The 17435-nt window shown below is 40.9% G+C and overlaps 1 protein-coding gene across 2 annotated transcripts in view; it reads right to left on the reverse strand.

Annotated features, from left to right (window-relative positions):
* The window catches only part of FBXO9 (F-box protein 9), a 44107-nt gene that overhangs the window by 8753 nt on the left and 17919 nt on the right, over positions 1 to 17435 (reverse strand). For both annotated transcript variants that reach the window (XM_054021861.1, XM_054021860.1), the window contains 2 exons: positions 6452 to 6551; positions 3679 to 3809 (listed from right to left, as the gene is read on the reverse strand). In XM_054021861.1, the coding sequence (XP_053877836.1) occupies positions 3679 to 3809; positions 6452 to 6551 (231 nt within the window). The remainder of the gene's footprint in view (positions 1 to 3678; positions 3810 to 6451; positions 6552 to 17435) is intronic.

Consider the following 17435-nt stretch of genomic DNA (forward strand, 5'->3'; position numbering starts at 1 on the left):
GCTTTAATATATAGAGAGCTCTTAGTGCACATCACACATGTAAAGTAACATTTTATTTCTTACATAACGTTTTACATCTTGCATGGAAGCCAAGCTGTGATGCTCTGACTTCAAAAGCTCAGGAGGTTCAGGCAATTCCGTACTTGTATGGGACACCACTAGGAACATGTATAACCTGCAGGAATTAGTGCTGGTGAATCTATACTGTATCACTCCTCCCTCTGTCAGTAATGAGCCAATGGGATGTCAGATGGCATGGTACTGTTGAGGACTCTTTCCAATGACTTTAAACACAAATAAATCAAGATCCTATCCAAAGTTATCGACAAGTGAGATACTAGGAAAATTCTCATAAGAGTAAAGGTAGAGTAAAAAAATCCTGGGGTTTTAGCCAGAATTCCATCTACTTGCATTCCACCTCCCTAAATTTTCTCTGCAGTTTTAGCTGGATATAATCATCTTTACTACTTAACCTTTACTGTTAAGGGTGTTGCTGTATGCTATTAAGCAGCTGCTGTTTCTACTGCCCGGGGCTAAGTGATTCCTAAATAACCTTTACACCTATTTCACAAAAGGCAAGTGTGAGATTTACTCAGTCTAAACTGCTCTGATACACTTTAGTAAAAACAGCTAGAGAAGTGTAGTGGTTACCAGTGACAGATGCTGTAGTTAAGGCTACAAAACTGTTTCTATTCAATTATAACTGTTTTTATACATTGTTTTTTGGAAAAAAGTTCTCTTTTGAATTGAAGTTTTTTGATATTTGGTCTCAGCCCTAGGTGACTTTTTTCCTGGAAAATCTGGGCAAACGGCATTTAGCCATTTGAGTAGTGAGATAGATTGCGCGGGGGGGGAGGGGAGGACTTATTTTTATGACACCAGATTATTTGTTCACCTGATACAAACATCTGAACTTTGGAAGTTAAAACTCAACATGGAATTATTCCTAACTGAGGAGTCATGCCTTTGCTCCATTTTGAAAACTTTGCTTTAATTTAGTAGCAGATACTTTCAACATACCATTTGAAGCATATGTAATTAAAAAAACAGGTATATTAACAACTATATTGCTCCTATACCATTGATAGCTGTGTACACATGCATGCTATAGATACACACATGCATGCTTAGCAATATAGTACATAAACAGGCTCCAGTCAGTCTTTGGCAACTTAAGTGCATTAGCTATAACTCCTTATAATGTAATATGCTGCTTACACAGCTAAGATCTTAAAGAAGCTTAAAAATCATGAGCTTTTGACAAACTGGGGCCTATTAACTTGAACAACATCAATGGTTATTATTTGATAGTCATCAGTCAGCCAAAGCATGTGAAACTGGATACTTTATATTCTTTTCTCGTTTAGCAAGATCTAGGAAATCTAAAGCAAAAACTTAAGACCGCACAAGTCAATTAAAAAAAGATTGGAAATGTACATATCTTCCGACAGCAATGTTAACGCAGCCCTGTTGTAAATATGTAGTAATCTTTTTATTCCTGTTTTCTTTAACATGTTACTGATTATGTTAAATGTATGCTTTATGTAGGATATGCAACATGGCCAAGTGAACATGGTACCTTAACTTTTGACTTTCCAGACTTCTCTTTATTCAGAATTGTACAGCCATAACATTGCATTAATGCTGGTTTTGCATTTCGTTATAGAATTTTTGCTGCTTGCCCCATCACAGTGAATATCTTCACCCACTGTAGAAAGCTATTATTTCAAATGATGTGTCCACTGTCTAGAAAATGTATAATATTAAACTAAAGTTTTTTTAGACTTCTGGTGAGGAATGTTGTCCAGATCATAAACATCTTATTTGCTAAACACAAAAATTACCCATACTCTTGATGGGAAATAAAAATCTAGCATTTATGTTAAGTAGTAGAAGTCTGATCTTCCCCTGCTGTCTTGCACCAAGAACAAATCATCACTCCAAAAAAAAAAAAAATCTGTATACTACTGCCATCCTTGATTAGTCTAGTGTTCTCTCATTCTCTGGGTCTCACTCACATTCTAATTTCTTTCTGTATGCCAGACACCAGTTATGGAAAAAAATAATAGAAATACAGCTAAAGCACTCTTTGCTGGCATTTCAATGTTGTAAAAGTAAGGAAATAACGTCAGTTTAGGGCAGAGACAGTGTCTTATGTGTTTACAGCATCTTGCAAACCGAGAACCTGACTATTTGGCGCGCACATGCACGCTCTCTCAAGTTCTCTTTCACATCCAGGCTGCTTTTCTCCCTAGGCCAGTGGATCTGTGACTGCTGCAGAAATGATCAATAGTGATCCTTAACCCGATTAACAAATGGATTAAAGATCAAGATTTTTGTGACTTTCAACTCTACTACAAGCAGAGCAGAGCAGCAGAATAGTAAAATGCAGGAATATCATGGAGACTGAGGAAGAAATACCGACAGGAGAGGAGGGCTTGAGGCTTTCCCCCACTCAGGCTGGGATCTCATGATAATATGGTATACAAAGTGCAAGCTTCCAAATTCTTTTGGCAAAAATCAAGAAGAAAAATGGTCTTTCTAAATGGTCTGAGTTAAACACAGAAGACAATAGAAATAGTGCCAAAGTTCTGCTGAAGTTCCATAAATTTACTCTATTTTGCTTCCTTCGAAAAGTAGTGAGACTAAGATTTTCAAAAGCTGATCAGTGATTTTGTGGAGACAGAATGAGATGCTTCATAGGGGTCTGATTTTCTGAAAGTGTTGAGCACCTACCCACTGAAAATCAGACCCCTCCTTAGGTGTCAAGCTGGGTGCCCAAAATGGAGGCACCCAAAAATCACTGGCCATTTTAAAATAGCGTGGCCAGAGTTTTTTAGTGTGTGTGTGAATGGATTCATTTATAACAATTGTAAAAATGTTTGCTTTCACTGAAAGGAATCTGATACTCTCCACCAGGAAATATAAAATATCCACTTCCCATAAAACAAATCACTTTAATTCACATAATTGTAGCAGACTCATGTGTACCAGAAAATGTGAAACTGTTTCATTTTTCCAAACACAAATTCACTGTTAAGGGAAGGTATATGGCAGCTTTAAAAAAAAAATGCCAGAGGCACAATAATAAAGGTTAAGAAATCAATATTTAGGACCCACTCCTGCAAAGACTTATACATGTACTTACTTTCGCACTGGGGGTAGTCCCAATGAAGTCAATAGGACTACTCACAGTATGTAGGACTGAACACCTGCTTATGTCTTTTCGGGATTGCAGGTTAAGTGTTAAAACAGTCCTTCCATATTATATTCAAAAATAAATCAATGTCAGCCTATTCCCTCTCCCAATCCCAATAAACTGTCAGAGGTAAGGAAGACAAGTAGCATGTTAACAGTCTTTCCAGGGAACAAGCTAAGTAAATTTCAAAGTGAAGTTCTGAGCCTGCAAGCCTGCATGAGTCTGCCTGCATGGAATAGACTACAGGAATAAGGCCAGAATATGTATGAAGAAAGAGCTGTTAAACCAGTTGATGAGATTTCTTCCCATACATCTAGTTATAATAATGAACAAATAGATACCTTGAGTCATTTACAAGAAAGTTCTTTAAATGTATATTTTAGAATAAAAAGAGACAAGACATTTTCTTAAAGCTGAGCTCAAAAATATACCTCTAAGAATTCCTTCCTTACGAACTTATGACATAATTAATCTCACACCTGAGATATGAGTCTGACTGACATCAAGATCAGGCTGACAAAGTTTGACTGAGGATTCCTGAAGAGCGAGCTGCTGCTGAAAGTAGGACAAAAGATCAGCCATCTTGCCATCATCATCACCATCCTCAATGCTAAAGTAAAGAAAAATAAAACAAAACCTGAGACTGGAACAAAATATGCCAACATCTAGTATTCACACTGACCTTTTCTTCTCATTTGATATGATTTCTGATTTGTACTTTGTAATTACTGTGTTTCTTAAGATCAAAGTACAGTCATTAAGATTTCTTATCACATAATGATAATCTAATTTGCCAAGAAAAAAAAAGAGGCCTAATGAGGTTTATTTAGGTTTTGTTAAAACAAGGATGTCTTTTTAAGAGAGTATGATATTAACAGAAATATTTCTGTAATTATCTTTCTTTTAATCCCAAACCAAGCAGTTTCGCTGTTTGGATTTCTACATTCACCTGCAGTATGTGCAACACAATCATTGAAGAACTCTGCTAGTCTATGAGCAGCAAAATATTAAAGCAATTAATTTATTTTTGTTATCTAAGATGAACAGCGCATAAGAAATAAAGCAGCAGCATTACCAGTGAAAAGTAAATTATATTTGTATAGAGCTCATTATAGTAATTATTATAAGGATTTTTTGGGGGAGGGTGTCACTTTTTACTTTTTAAACTAATAGTGTCCCTTTGTGGTTTTCCTCATCAACATATTGATCTCTAACTCTCTCTGGCCCAATTAATATTATTCAATTATTCAATTAATGTACAATAACTTCAATATAGGAAATTGAGGCCCATCAGAATACCCCATAGCCCAGTGGTTAGGCAACTCACCTGAGAGGTGGCAGATCGCTGCTCAAATCCCTTCTCACCCTCAGGAGGAGGGAGTACTTGAACCAGGAATCTCCCACATCCTGGATGAGTGCCTAATCACTGGGCGGAGGTCCTCCTACATGCCCCCCGCCAACCTGTTGTGTTTATTCACCTGAGGGGTCCAATCCAGTAGGCACCTTCTGAGCACACCCACCAGATCAGGTCCCACATGCCCCTCAGGAGGCTGGACAACTATCTTCCTCAGTTTTCTAGCCCATGGAAGTTTATGCCCAAATAAATATGTTAGTCTCTAAGGTGCCACAAGGACTCTTCATTGTTTTTGCTTCCTCAGTTTGTAAATCAGAGTCCTTGCTCAGAGACAAAAACTTAGGCATTGAGTGAGTTCAGGTGCCTACAGGGTACAGTGGGAATTCTGTGGATTGCAGTGGTGCCTAAAAACAAGACTTAGGTTCCTAAGTGTCTTCATGGATTTCTCCCTATGCTTAAGGGTTAATGAACATTGTTTAATATGCTATAAAATTACATTACTGCAACAAAAGATTAAATCTGAGTTCTCTACAACAGGTGCAACCATTCTACACAGGTGTGTACAAGTAGCCACTCAAACCACATGACTCTACCTAACCTTACCCATGAGGTGCTGCGTATATTATTTTTGATTTCCCTTAAGACTAACAAGCTCTCTGTGAGAACACACAGTTTGTGTAGAACTTCCAGAAGCGTACTTATATTTCTCTTTTGCATGTTTAGTTTAATTTTAATTGGGATGGGTTTAATAAGGGAAGTGATGGAATAAAAAAAGCTCCAACTCTAGCTGAAAGAGCTAGAAAAGGATCTTTAAAATACTGTAAAGAGAAGACAGAACTCTGTTTTGGCCTTCTAGGCCTAAAACTCTAGTAAGATGTTGTGGAGAAAGGGAGTGATAATTGATAAAACAGTGTTCATTACTTACCTTGTATTACTGGAAGAGATGACAACTATTACAGAACATTGTTATAGTAGCTTGTTATACTTTTTTGCTGGTGTGACATAGAGAACTTCTACAACCTTTTAGTTTAGAGAGCAGAAGCACTAATAGTGCTAACAAACATATCTAAAAAGGCATACTCTGCAGATGCTACTTTATAAAACAAATAAGGGGGCAGGATAAGAAAGCTGGCTCCAGCCCTGGAATCACCTGGAGTTGGGGAGGGGCAATAAGGAAAAAAAAAAAATTTGAAAGACCACAAGGAAGTTCATGTCCTCATCAATAGATTGAACTGACTAACGGAGAGTCGCTCAAAGGGGAGGGAAAATACTAGGAATATAAAAGAACTTTATAAAACTCTACTCTATAATCTAGTATTTTTCTTACCTCACTGTGTGATGTTAATGGGGGTTCACTTAAATACCCAGATAATCCTATACTTGGCTATTACCCTAAGAGGAAAATAAGTCTAACTGCTACGTATGTACAAGCCTACAAGTGCAGACTCTTTTGATACTACAGTGTAACTTTCAAGAATCAATATGTCAGCTCTTACTAGCCTAAAAATGATCCTGCCTGAATAGCTTATAGAGCTGAATTGCCAAGTAAAAAGTAATATGGTGGCTTCTGTATTTTTAAATCACCTAGTAACTATTTTCTGCTAAATTATTTTAATCCCTCAATTTAAGTTTGAATTGGCTCCAAACAAATTAAGAACTGCATCTGATTGTATTGTTTGGTATAAAATGTGTTCCCAGGCCCATTAAAGGATCTATATAACTTTCCATAATGCATGTTACTAATTAAATTGAAGTTAAACAAAAAGATGCTTCTCAAACATTAGGTGACTATATTACAAACAGATAGGTGGCACCTTAATGAATGTCTTTGGATTAGAAACAAAATGTATAAATGTGTGCACTCCTGTGCTGCTCAGTGGTAAACTTGTCATACTTACTAGCTCTTTCCAACACCATCACCTTCCGGAGACCACGTATAGGTGATCTTAAACTCTATATCAGGTACAAGTTGCATGGCTAGACGATAAAACTTGATGGCTGAAAACAGAGGTAATATTTACAACTTGGAACACATTTAATGCCTACTCTAGTGATCAAAATTGAGCTCCTCCCGAGACACGACTTTAGCTGTAACTGTACTGTAACTAAGGCCAGGAAGGCTCTATAGCATTACACTTTTTTAAAAAATCATTTTTTTCTAAGTGGCAAAGCTGTTCATCAGGGTGCCCAATTGGACACTAATCCCATCCCTCCCAGTTGTTTCTTTACTATCCAATTTAACCTAAACCAATTAGAATAAAAATGGTAATCTTAGCAGGGAAGATGGACCTATTTGACACATCTATCAGGGCTTGAAAATCCACTTGCCCCTTTTGTGGAGGACACATACCATCAGCTTCTACATAATTAATTTTCATTCAATATCTTCTATGGGAGTGCCAGTTAAGGCTTGACAGGTAAGGGTGTTTTATACACTTAAATTTCATAAAGGCCTGATTTTTTCCCCAAAGAAGTTGGGCACCCATCAACTCTTACTTGCTTCCAATGTCCATAAAGTTTCTATGTTTTTATGGTTGCAAAGAGCTTTGCCAAATCTGAACTGAGCGTGAAAGGATGACAGCAGTGCACTGGAAGTCTGCAGACAGATGACTCCAGTATCAGATGCTTTCACATCAGTCTTTCAGATGCTCATAACTTTATCAAGCTAAAGCAGAGTAAAAATGCTGCTATTCAGAACCCTTGTAGGCATCAGTGACATGGACAAGAATCAGGTCAATTTCACTTTGCTGCTCAGTGGCAAAGCAGCAGTAGTGATGGCAGGCACTGGAGCTAGTCACTTTGAAGGATATCTCATTCAAAAGTGCAGAGGCAGCAAGAAAGCTGAAAGAAATATAGAGGAGCAGAGACCATCCCAAAATCTTTGCAAGCAGCCATAAGGCTCTGCAATGAGATGGGGAACAGAGAATTCTCCATCTGTTTCTAGCATCCAGAGAGGATACTTCTAATTTCAGATATTTACTAACCAAATGCTGATATCTAGACTGAGTGTCCCTGAATAAGAGTTGGGAAAAGCACCCTAGTAGGAATACTAGAATCTGCATCTCTTCTATTAGCAGGGCATGGGGGGAGAGAGAGAGAGAAAGCAGGCTGATTTTTCAAGTGGGTATTGCCTGTAGGGAGTAAGGACCAACTATATAAAGGGACTTAGGTGTTGCAAGCCAGCATGGTAGCGGGGAGACCCCCAAATTAGCCAACAGGAGATGCCAATGAGAGAGGCGGGTCCTAAGCTCCACCCTGCCCCTCTCACAGAGATAGGTACCTAAGTCCAGGCAGCAGGGAGGTGCCTATCTCTGCTTGTGATCCACACCTGGGAACCCTTCTCTTGGAGTCAGATGGCTTATTTCTTGTGAGAACAAGTTAGGTATCTGCCTCACTCCACACAAAATGGCTGAAGGAGGTGCTGCTGCACACCTTATAACTTTTAGCCTAGTGTTGACAGCACTCATATAGCATGTGGGAGACCAGTTCAATGCCCCACTCCACTTGAGGGGGAGAGAGGACTTGAAAAGGGGTCTCCCACCTCTCAGAGTGCTCTAACCATTGAGATATGGGATATTCTGATGTTGAGCTCCCTCAATCGCTCCTGTTGAAGTTGTTCCTCTTTAGATAAATAATAGTCACTGGAGCAGGGGAACTGGAACATGGGTTTCCCACTTCCCTGGTGGGTGCACTAGCACTAGGCTATAAAGTTATTCTCTCTCTTTCACGCCCCACTCCCCTGATTTTGAATGGGACTCAATCCCATAGGTGGCCTCTGAGCATACCTAGCAGATCAGGCCTCATGGCTAAAACAGGTGCTCCTCTGCCTATCTTCCCCCACTTTGTGGGTCACACTGTGGCTCAGGTGTGAGGTAAATGTCCAGATACCTAGCCTGAGGCAGCAGTGTGCACGCCCAGAGGTAGAAACTTAGGTGCCTAGGGAACTTTTAAAGTGAACATTTAGGTGCCTGCAGGGATTCAGTGGATCACAGTGGCTCCTAAATCTGGGGTTTAGGTGCCTAAGCTCTCTTCCTGTGTTAGTGTCTGCTTACAGTGTGAGAGCTGGAATGCACCAAGCCAAAAGTGACTGACCAGTTAAGTTTAGCATGTGTATTTTTCATTTGTTTCTATTTTAACATTTCTTGAGTAAAGGACTAGGCTTTATATAGTTCCACTCCTCTCTGGAGCTTGAGAAGGTGAAAGCCAGAGAAGGAAAAGGCCTGGCATGTAGGAGAAGGGGAGGAAAAGATTGCTACTAAAACAACCCAGGAGGATACCCCAAAGATCAGATAACTTCTCTGAAGTTTATGGAGAGATTGCAAGAACCTGCTTTAGAGCAGACCTGCAGAGCTAGTCTCAATTCTCCTGTGCACTATGCACTCTGGGCTATATACATAAAGGGACTGTGTGGCAATGCTGAGCATTACAACATCTAACTTTTAGGTGACCTGCTGCCCAGTGCGATCCTTACCCTGGAATCAGGTGTAACACCAACAGACTTTGGTAGTCGGTGGGCAGGCTTGAACCTGGAACCTCAGGAGCTAAATGCATGAGCTAAAAGCTTTAGTAGACTCATTAATCGCTCTCTAAATGGTCTCGGTACCACTACCCAGGAGGTGTGTGGGTTAAACAGGTACTCAAGCTTCTTATAAAATACATGGTGAGTTAGGTACATAAGAAAGGGATTCACAAAAGGCAGCAAGCTGATCTGACAACCCGTAAGCTAGCCAGTAGTTAGACGCCTATCTCTGCTGGGGATTCACAGCTGTGACCCCTCTTCTGGATGTAGATGCCTAAGCCAGGTCAGCCCTCTTTCACAAAAAATGAGAGCAAGGGAGAGACGTTACTCCATTATAGCTAGGCTTGACAGGATTCAATTTAGATAATGTTAGTAAATGTTTCTGTCAGCTGACATACTGAAATCGATGGAAAAAATATCCATTGGTAACAGCTGGCATGAGTGCAGCCTTCCTCGCACCTTGCACCTGTAGGAATTCAGTATCACCACCCCACTCTTTCCCTCATTAGCTAGGAGCGTGGGGACCATCCCCATTCAGGAGCTAACAGCAGAGTGGCCTCTCCAATGGCAGGGGGCTTGTCCTCTCCCTCCTCACAGTCCTGGCCAGGGATCTCTGCTCTGCCCCACCATGTCTGCAGCCTTCTCTGCACCTTGTGCCTCCAGACATCAGGTTTCACTGGTTCTAAGGCAGAGCAGGGAGCCCTCTGCAGCCGCACTGTCATGGCCTCACTCCCTCATTCACCAGCTGAATGTGCGTGACTGGAGCTGTTCAGCAGCAAGGTGGCCTGCCTAATGGCAGGAGGTTCATCCTCATCCATCATGATCCTGGGAGGACCAGGACACTTTCCTGGTGAGGCTGGACATGTGGCCAGGCCAGGATCATTCAGGGTGGGAGGACTAGATGCTTGTGTGGCAAAGTGCTACAGCAGCTGGCAAACAGTGCTGGAGTTGCAGGTCTGACTGATTAACATAGTGTATTGGAGTTTTTGTCATTTTATATCAGTAATGAATCAAAAGAAAAACACTAGAGGAATACTGCAATGTACACCTTGACCTCAAATTCAAAATGAAAGTTTGGAAAAGAAAAGGATCTTTTGCACTGAAAAGTTTGTAAAACAGAAATCTCTGGAAAGGCAGATCGTATTGCTGAACATTTGAACAACGTCTCATATGAAATTGAATTAAAGTCAAGCAAAGGTAGGCGATACTTCAACAGAAGCCTGTTTGGAAGAATGAGACAAAAGAAGGAAGAAACTTCAGATTTTCCACACAATCTGGTACAGGCGTAGTATTTTAACGTGATTCCAATGAATGATGTCTGTGGTTTGAGCTCTGTAATAGTTCTGCTTCACAAGCCTGCACTGGCCCAGAACTTCTTCAGCTGGAAAAAAAATACCTGCCTGAACTTTTCTCTCAGCCCCAAGCTTGCAAAGAAGGATCTTGAGGAGTTAGAAATTCTCTTTAAAACCCCAGAGTTTTCTGGACAGCCAGCAATGAACATCATTGTTCTACACTGACAGGAATAAATCATTAATACTATTCTATTGAAAGCCTCTGTTGTTCTTCAGTGGGGATCGTTTTAATTTGATGTGTTGCAAGAGTACAGTCAAATGTGGGAAAATAGTGTTAATCAACAGTGACTCTGTGATGTACATGCAACGCTTAGTAAAAGACATGAAAGAAATGTATCCGCATATGCTGCACATTCCATGTATTACGCATTGTCACAGTTCCAGGTAACTACACCTGTTTTCCCCCTCAGTTTGTCCAGCAAAGGCATCCACTCTCAGGCTTCCAACTTTCCTGGCTATCACTTCTGGTGGGCGGAGACCCCTATGTCATTCCATTCTGACTGGCGTATGTCCAGGCTGAACAATTCTCTGCCTTCACTGTATTATCCCCAGCAAAGACAGTTTGCCTAAACAGACCTGCCTGCTCTCTCTTCAGAGGTAGTTAACAAGAGTAATTGAGACAGTTGGTCCTTTTAATTCTTCCCTAAGGACTGGGGTCCTCCAGAGACCAGAGATCCTGAGTGTTTTCTTGGATCATGAAGACCATAAATCAGTTTAAAATTAGGCTATTTATCCAAAGAGCCCGTGTCTGTAGGTCCCTGCAGAATCCAGTTTGAACTAGTAAATGTGTACCTCTTCTAAGGGGTGGTTTCAAAGGGCTGATAATGGAGGAAGTACATTAGCATCCCCCTCTCTACTAAAGGAATATATTATGCCAAAACAACCTATACACAATTGCATTTTTAATATAATCTACCCCAAAGATATTAACCATAATTCAATAAAGTTTAACTTAATTCAGTAAAGTTTATCTTAATCCCATAAACTTTGTTCAGGATATTGTGTCACAGGCATCTTTTGCGTGTACCGATTAATCATGCAATCAAAGCTAATACATTCTGCATACTCAACATATTCGTGGAATTGAAAAATGACAACATGCAGAAGCAAGCATTTTTTAAAGTCTTTGCAAGCAACAACATGAGACCAATGGGTTTGCGGGTGCCCCTCATGTTGTGCCATTACGCTGGTTTTCCTGGCTGCAAAATTCATTCATATGCATTGGGACAGCATGACAGATGCTAAGAAGATAATACAGTTACCTCAAAGAAGACAATGAAACTATGCTGGATGGTCGAAGACGCTGGAAACCAGCGAAAACTGTGCTGTAATTTCTTTTCTTTGTTTATTTTGGGGGGGGGGGGGGAAATCAACAGGGCTCTTTGGCAAATGGAGACAAATGCACCATGATACACTGCATTGATACACTGCTTAACAAGTTACGTCTGATGTAGATAATGCCTTAAAAGAAGTGGACCTCAAGTCAATGGGCTCCAAATGGCAACTCCTTTCATCTGCAAGCCTGGCTTTTGCATCAGAATTTCAAAGCAAACTGAAGGCAACCATATCCACAATGTAGTCATTGGAACAGGATCTCTTTTTGCCAACCATTTGTCCAGGCACAGATGTCATGCAATTTAGCGACTATAAAAATATTCTGTTCATTTTTTCCTTGCCTGGCAGAAGAGTTCAAACATGATTTTGACTTGTACATGACATGTGAAGTGCCCTTTGACAGTATAACAGCACTTAAATACTGGAAAACTGAAACCCAATCATTGGATTATGTGCACTTGCACTGCCAGTAACTTCAATGTTTGTGAAAAGATCATTCTGTCTGTTCTGAAAAGTTCAAGACAAACATTGCATGTGCCTCTGAAGACCGCCTTGAGCAGCTCAATGTTTTGTACTACAATAAGGACATAAGTTTAAATCTGGAGAACTTTCAAAATCCAGAACTGTCTGCTGGCTGTAGCAAAAAATAATTTTGCAGTCCAATACCTGTAACATAAGCTGGAGACTTTTGTGTGTGTGTTCAAACCTCCTAACTGTGGGAACTGAAGACTCCGGCCAAAATTCTGTGATTGGGGCCTGTCTACATCTAAAACTTAGGTCAATCTAACTACATCACTCAGGGCTGTGAAAAATTTCACACCCTGTGCAATGTAGTTAGGTTGACTTAACCTTCGCTGTAGATGCAGCTGTGACCCAAGAACCTCTGGATGCCAACTGCCAGAGGGCACAGGGGTACAAGGATCCATGGGTTCACCAAAAGAATGTCATATAAGATCGCTAATGAAAGCTTGTGTCACACTGCTCATCAGTATCACTGCAAACCATATGTACAGATGCTGTGTAAGGAGTTGTGTGTGTGTCTAATCTATATTAGACTCACACACTGAAAATTACATTTTTAAGGTCTATATCTAAGGATTGTACACCAGATACGTAAAAAGCAGGTTTTCTTTCAGGCAAGTAATGTTTGTTTATCTGTTTAAATGTAAATTAAATATTGTATCGTTCACAATGGACATCCATTTACAATCTGAGCCAAATGCTAATGAAGGATTGTGAAATCTTCAAAGAGGAAATTTTACAGGAAGAAGTGAACCAGCAATGGAGAGCTCTGTTTACAATGAAGGACAATGAACTTGGGGGTATAATAAGGGGTATGGAGGTACATCCTCATTCCTTCAATCTGTGAAGATAAGCTGCTAGCAAGCTTGATCTTATGAGAAGGGATCTCAACCAAACTGGTTGAAAATATGGGGGGAAACGACTTGGTGTAAACTATCTTAAAGGAGACAGGAAAATGCCTTGTTAAGTTTGAACTCTAGAAAGCATGTTATGATTTTGTTTGATATGTAACCATTTGTTTCCACTATTCTCTTTATATCACTTGAATTGCTTTTCTCTGATAAACTTATTCTTGTGTTTGCTATCTAAGTGCTGTATGTTAAGCAAAGCAGTGATCCTAAGTTGAATCTTACAAGCTGGTATGCATTATTCCTTTAGGAATAGTGGATCTAAGAGTGCTGTGAGTGCTCAGTGAAAGAGGGGCAGAGGACTCCAGAGGAATGCTCAGAGGACTCAGGGGTTGGTGTGTGCCTATTAACCTGTACAGAGAGAGCAAGGCAGTGCTTGTTGCCAGAGGCTGGTAGTTTCAGGGAGGTGATTCACAGCAGGCACAGACAAGACTTCCTCATGCTAAGTGCAGCGGGTAGAAAGGTGTGTCACAACCCTGACTACCCTAGAGAAACATTGCAGCAACTATGTCCATGGAAGATTCTTCCATGGATCTAGCTGTTGCCTCTGGAGAGGTGAATTTACTACAGCAACAAAAAAATCCCTTCTGTTGTAACTGTCTTTGCTACAGAGCTTTACAGCAGGAGCACTGCAGCTGTGCCGCGCTAGTGCTTGTAGTGTAGATATATCTTAGACTTTTGAATCAGGCTATATTATTTTTCCCCTGGACTCTTACTAGAAGGTTGTCTTCTCTTCAGTGGGTATTGGCATCTGGCTACAGGAAGCTAAGAAGTTATATTGGAGTGAGGCCACATCCACACTACCTGCTGGATCGGCAGGTAGTAATCGCTCTATCGGGGATCAATTTATCGTGTCTCGTCTAGACACGATAAATCGATCCTCGAATCGACGCCTGTACTCCACCTCGGCAGGAGGAGTAAGCGGAGTCAACAGGGGAGCCGCGGCAGTCGACTTGCCGCCATGAGAACGGCCAGGTAAGTCAAACTAAGATACTTCGACTTCAGCTACGTGAATAGCGTAGCTAAAGTTGCGTATCTTAGATCGTTCCCCTCCCTCCCTCCCCCCAAGTGTAGACCAGCCCTGAGTCTCCTGTCACTTACATTGATTAGCCTATTTTTAATAGAGGCAACAGAAAGATTTGGAAAAATAGGAGTTTGATTGGGAAAAGCCAGGGGTCTTTACAAGAGTCCAGTTCAGAGGTCAGCCGGTTCAGGACTTTAACTAGATTGAACAGCATGCCTCTTGCCTTTAGAGTGCCATTAGACATTAATTGCTGAAATTAATACTTGAACTAGTGAAGGGTTATGTAAAATGCTGAAGTACTTCAAAGAAACACTACTTCTAAAATTAAAGTAGCAGGTTGCCTACTCTCCATCCTTGCTTCTCAACCTGATTCAGGCTGAGCCCTCAATGCCCCAGTTCCCAAACTACACTAGTGGCATGGTAATATCTCATCTTACTGGAACGAACGTAAACCTGGATGTTACAAGAACTCCATGTGACACTACTATGCAGAACTGAGGTTCGTTACCTCTGAATGAATTAGCTTTACCCTATTTGGTTGGCATATAACCCACTAAACTACAGCTGAGATGAAGTTTGTCATTTTGACATGGTTCCATTAAGCAGTCAGCCAAGGAGCTGGAGTCAAAAGAAAAACAGCTAGCCCTATTATAATAGTTGGGCTTTTGATAGCTTTCGGGGGAAAATGCAATACTCTTCCAACAAAATTAGCTGACCAAAGGATCTTCTTAGAGTGAAGGATGGCAATGGCCTTTTTAAAAACATTGGAAAGACGACTGCTTGATGTAAAACTGATACCACTCACGAAATAACTCTGAGACCTCTAGTGCATGCTGGCAACCCCACCCCAAGATGAGGCAGGAGCCTTCTCTACTTTCTCCGATGGAGAACTCTCTTGATTTTGCCTTATGCAAAAGATATATAAATGGGTGGAAAGAAACAAAGTGGGAGCCATTATGAGGAATCCCCTAGCTACCACCTGAGCTGGAACAAGGGCTGTACCAGGGGAAAGGATTGTGCCCAGACTAGGAAGGCATTCAGTCTGTGAAAGAAACTTATTGAAACATCTTTCAGGGTAAGATATTATCTGTACTCAGTTGTATTACTGTATTAGGCTTAGATTTGCATGTTTTATTTTATTTTGCTTGGTAATTCACTTTGTTCTGTCTTACTACTTGGAACCACTTAAATCCTTTCTGTATTTAATATCACTTTTTACTTATTAATTAACCCAGAGTATGTGTTAATACCGGGGGGGCAAACAGCTGTGCATATCTCTCTATCAGTGTTATAGAGAGTGAACAATTTGTGTTTACCCTGTATAAGCGTTATCCAGGGTAAAACTGATTTATTTGGGTTTTAGGCCCCATTGGGAGTTGGGCATCTGAGTGTTAAAGATAAGAACACTTCTGTTAGCTGCTTTCAGTCAAGTCTGCAGCTTTGGGGCAAGTAATTCAGACCCTGGGTTTGTGTTGGAGCAGACGGGTGTATCTGGCTCAGCAAGACAGGGTGCTGGGGTCCCAAGCTGGCAGGGAAAGGAGGGACAGTAGTAGTCTTGGCACATCAGTTGGCAGCTCCCAAGGGGGTTTCTGTGATTCAACCCGTCACAGATGTGTCCAAGTTGGAAAGAAGGAAAACTTAGATTTATGGTTGATTCTTATCAAGTATTTGGTGGTTTCACTTTTGTACCAATTTTACACTACCATGAGAAAAGCAACAGAGGGTCTTGTGGCACCTTTAAGACTAACAGACTCTGTTAGCCTTAAAGGTGCCACAAGACCCTCTGTTGCTTTTTACGGATTCAGACTAACACGGCTATCCCTCTGATACTTGATACCATGAGAAAGTAACTCCTCAGTACATCTGAAACACACTTTGAGAGCTGCAGTGGACTCTTAATATTTCAAGGGCAATATGTCACCCCATACAAGCCCCATTTCAGGACCTCCCCCACTAGTTAGCAAAGGATTTGAGTACATGCATAAGTGCTTTCCTTAATCAGAGCCATCATTCCTTCTAAAAAGGAATGCACTGTCCAAAATTTCCCTTTCTTAGTGTAATACAGTATCATCTGATTTGATTATCAACAAGTATCAGTTGACTGAGTCTTGAATATTAGTACTCAGATCTTTAACTGGACTCCATTCAATGTGAGTGGAGACAGCAGAGCACTGCCTGCTAGGCAGACAGGCTGCTGCATCTTCTGTCAGTTGAAGCTATCTCAGGGCAAGGCTTCATTCCTGCATAAGTCACTGATTAGGTAGGGAGGAAAGCATGAACTTTTCTAAAAAATGAAGAAAATAGGATTTAAGAGGTACTGAATTGATAGCCTACACACCTTTTTATCCACAGCAAATGTAGCACTGTCTCAGGTTTGTCTGCCAGTATAGCGCACCCTTTACCTAGATTCCTAGAGCAGGGATTCTGAAACCTTTAACATTGCATGGGTCACAATGGGTACGTCTTCACTTACCAGAGGGTCCGGCAGCAGGCAATCGATGTTCTGGGATCGATTTATCGTGTCTGGTTAAGACACGATAAATCGATCCCGGAAGTGCTCGCCGTCGACGCCCGTACTCCAGCTCGCTGGGAGGAGTACGCGGCATCGACGGGGGGAGCCTTCCTGCCGCGTCTGGACCCGCGGTAAGTTCGGACTAAGGTACTTCAAATTCAGCTACGTTATTAACGTAGCTGAATTTGCGTACCTTAGTCCGAAGTGGGGGCTTAGTGGGGACCAGGCCTTAGTGTGTCTCAGGGATACTTCTCCTAGTCATGATAGCACAGATCTCTTCTCCCATTATCATAACATGTTTGTGGCAGCCACACAACAGTTGCTTAATGGGAAAAGTAATATAGTGTGTGTGGTTTAAAAAAAAAAAAAAAAAAAAAAACTACAAAGTGAACCAACACCAGCCAGCCTACCAGCAAGTCTTCCACTGACTGGTGATTGTCTGTCTGCTGTTCTAAGTGATCCACTCTAGTTCAATCTTGATCTTTTTGTATAGAACTGTCAGGTATAGTACAACCTGGGTAATCTATGTACTTAATCAGTACCAAAACTAGTTAAGGTTTTAGCATGCTGTAGTGAAGTATCTTTTCTAAGCATCTGGTAAAATATTCTACAGTGCCTAATCAAAAATCAATTACATCTGTCAAAACAGAGTACACTTTAGCAAATTAAAACCAGGGTTGATAGGTTTTAATGTGCAAAACTTAACTTGC

This window comes from Malaclemys terrapin, chromosome 3 (assembly GCF_027887155.1).
Source record: "Malaclemys terrapin pileata isolate rMalTer1 chromosome 3, rMalTer1.hap1, whole genome shotgun sequence".
Taxonomy (NCBI): Eukaryota; Metazoa; Chordata; order Testudines; family Emydidae; genus Malaclemys; species Malaclemys terrapin.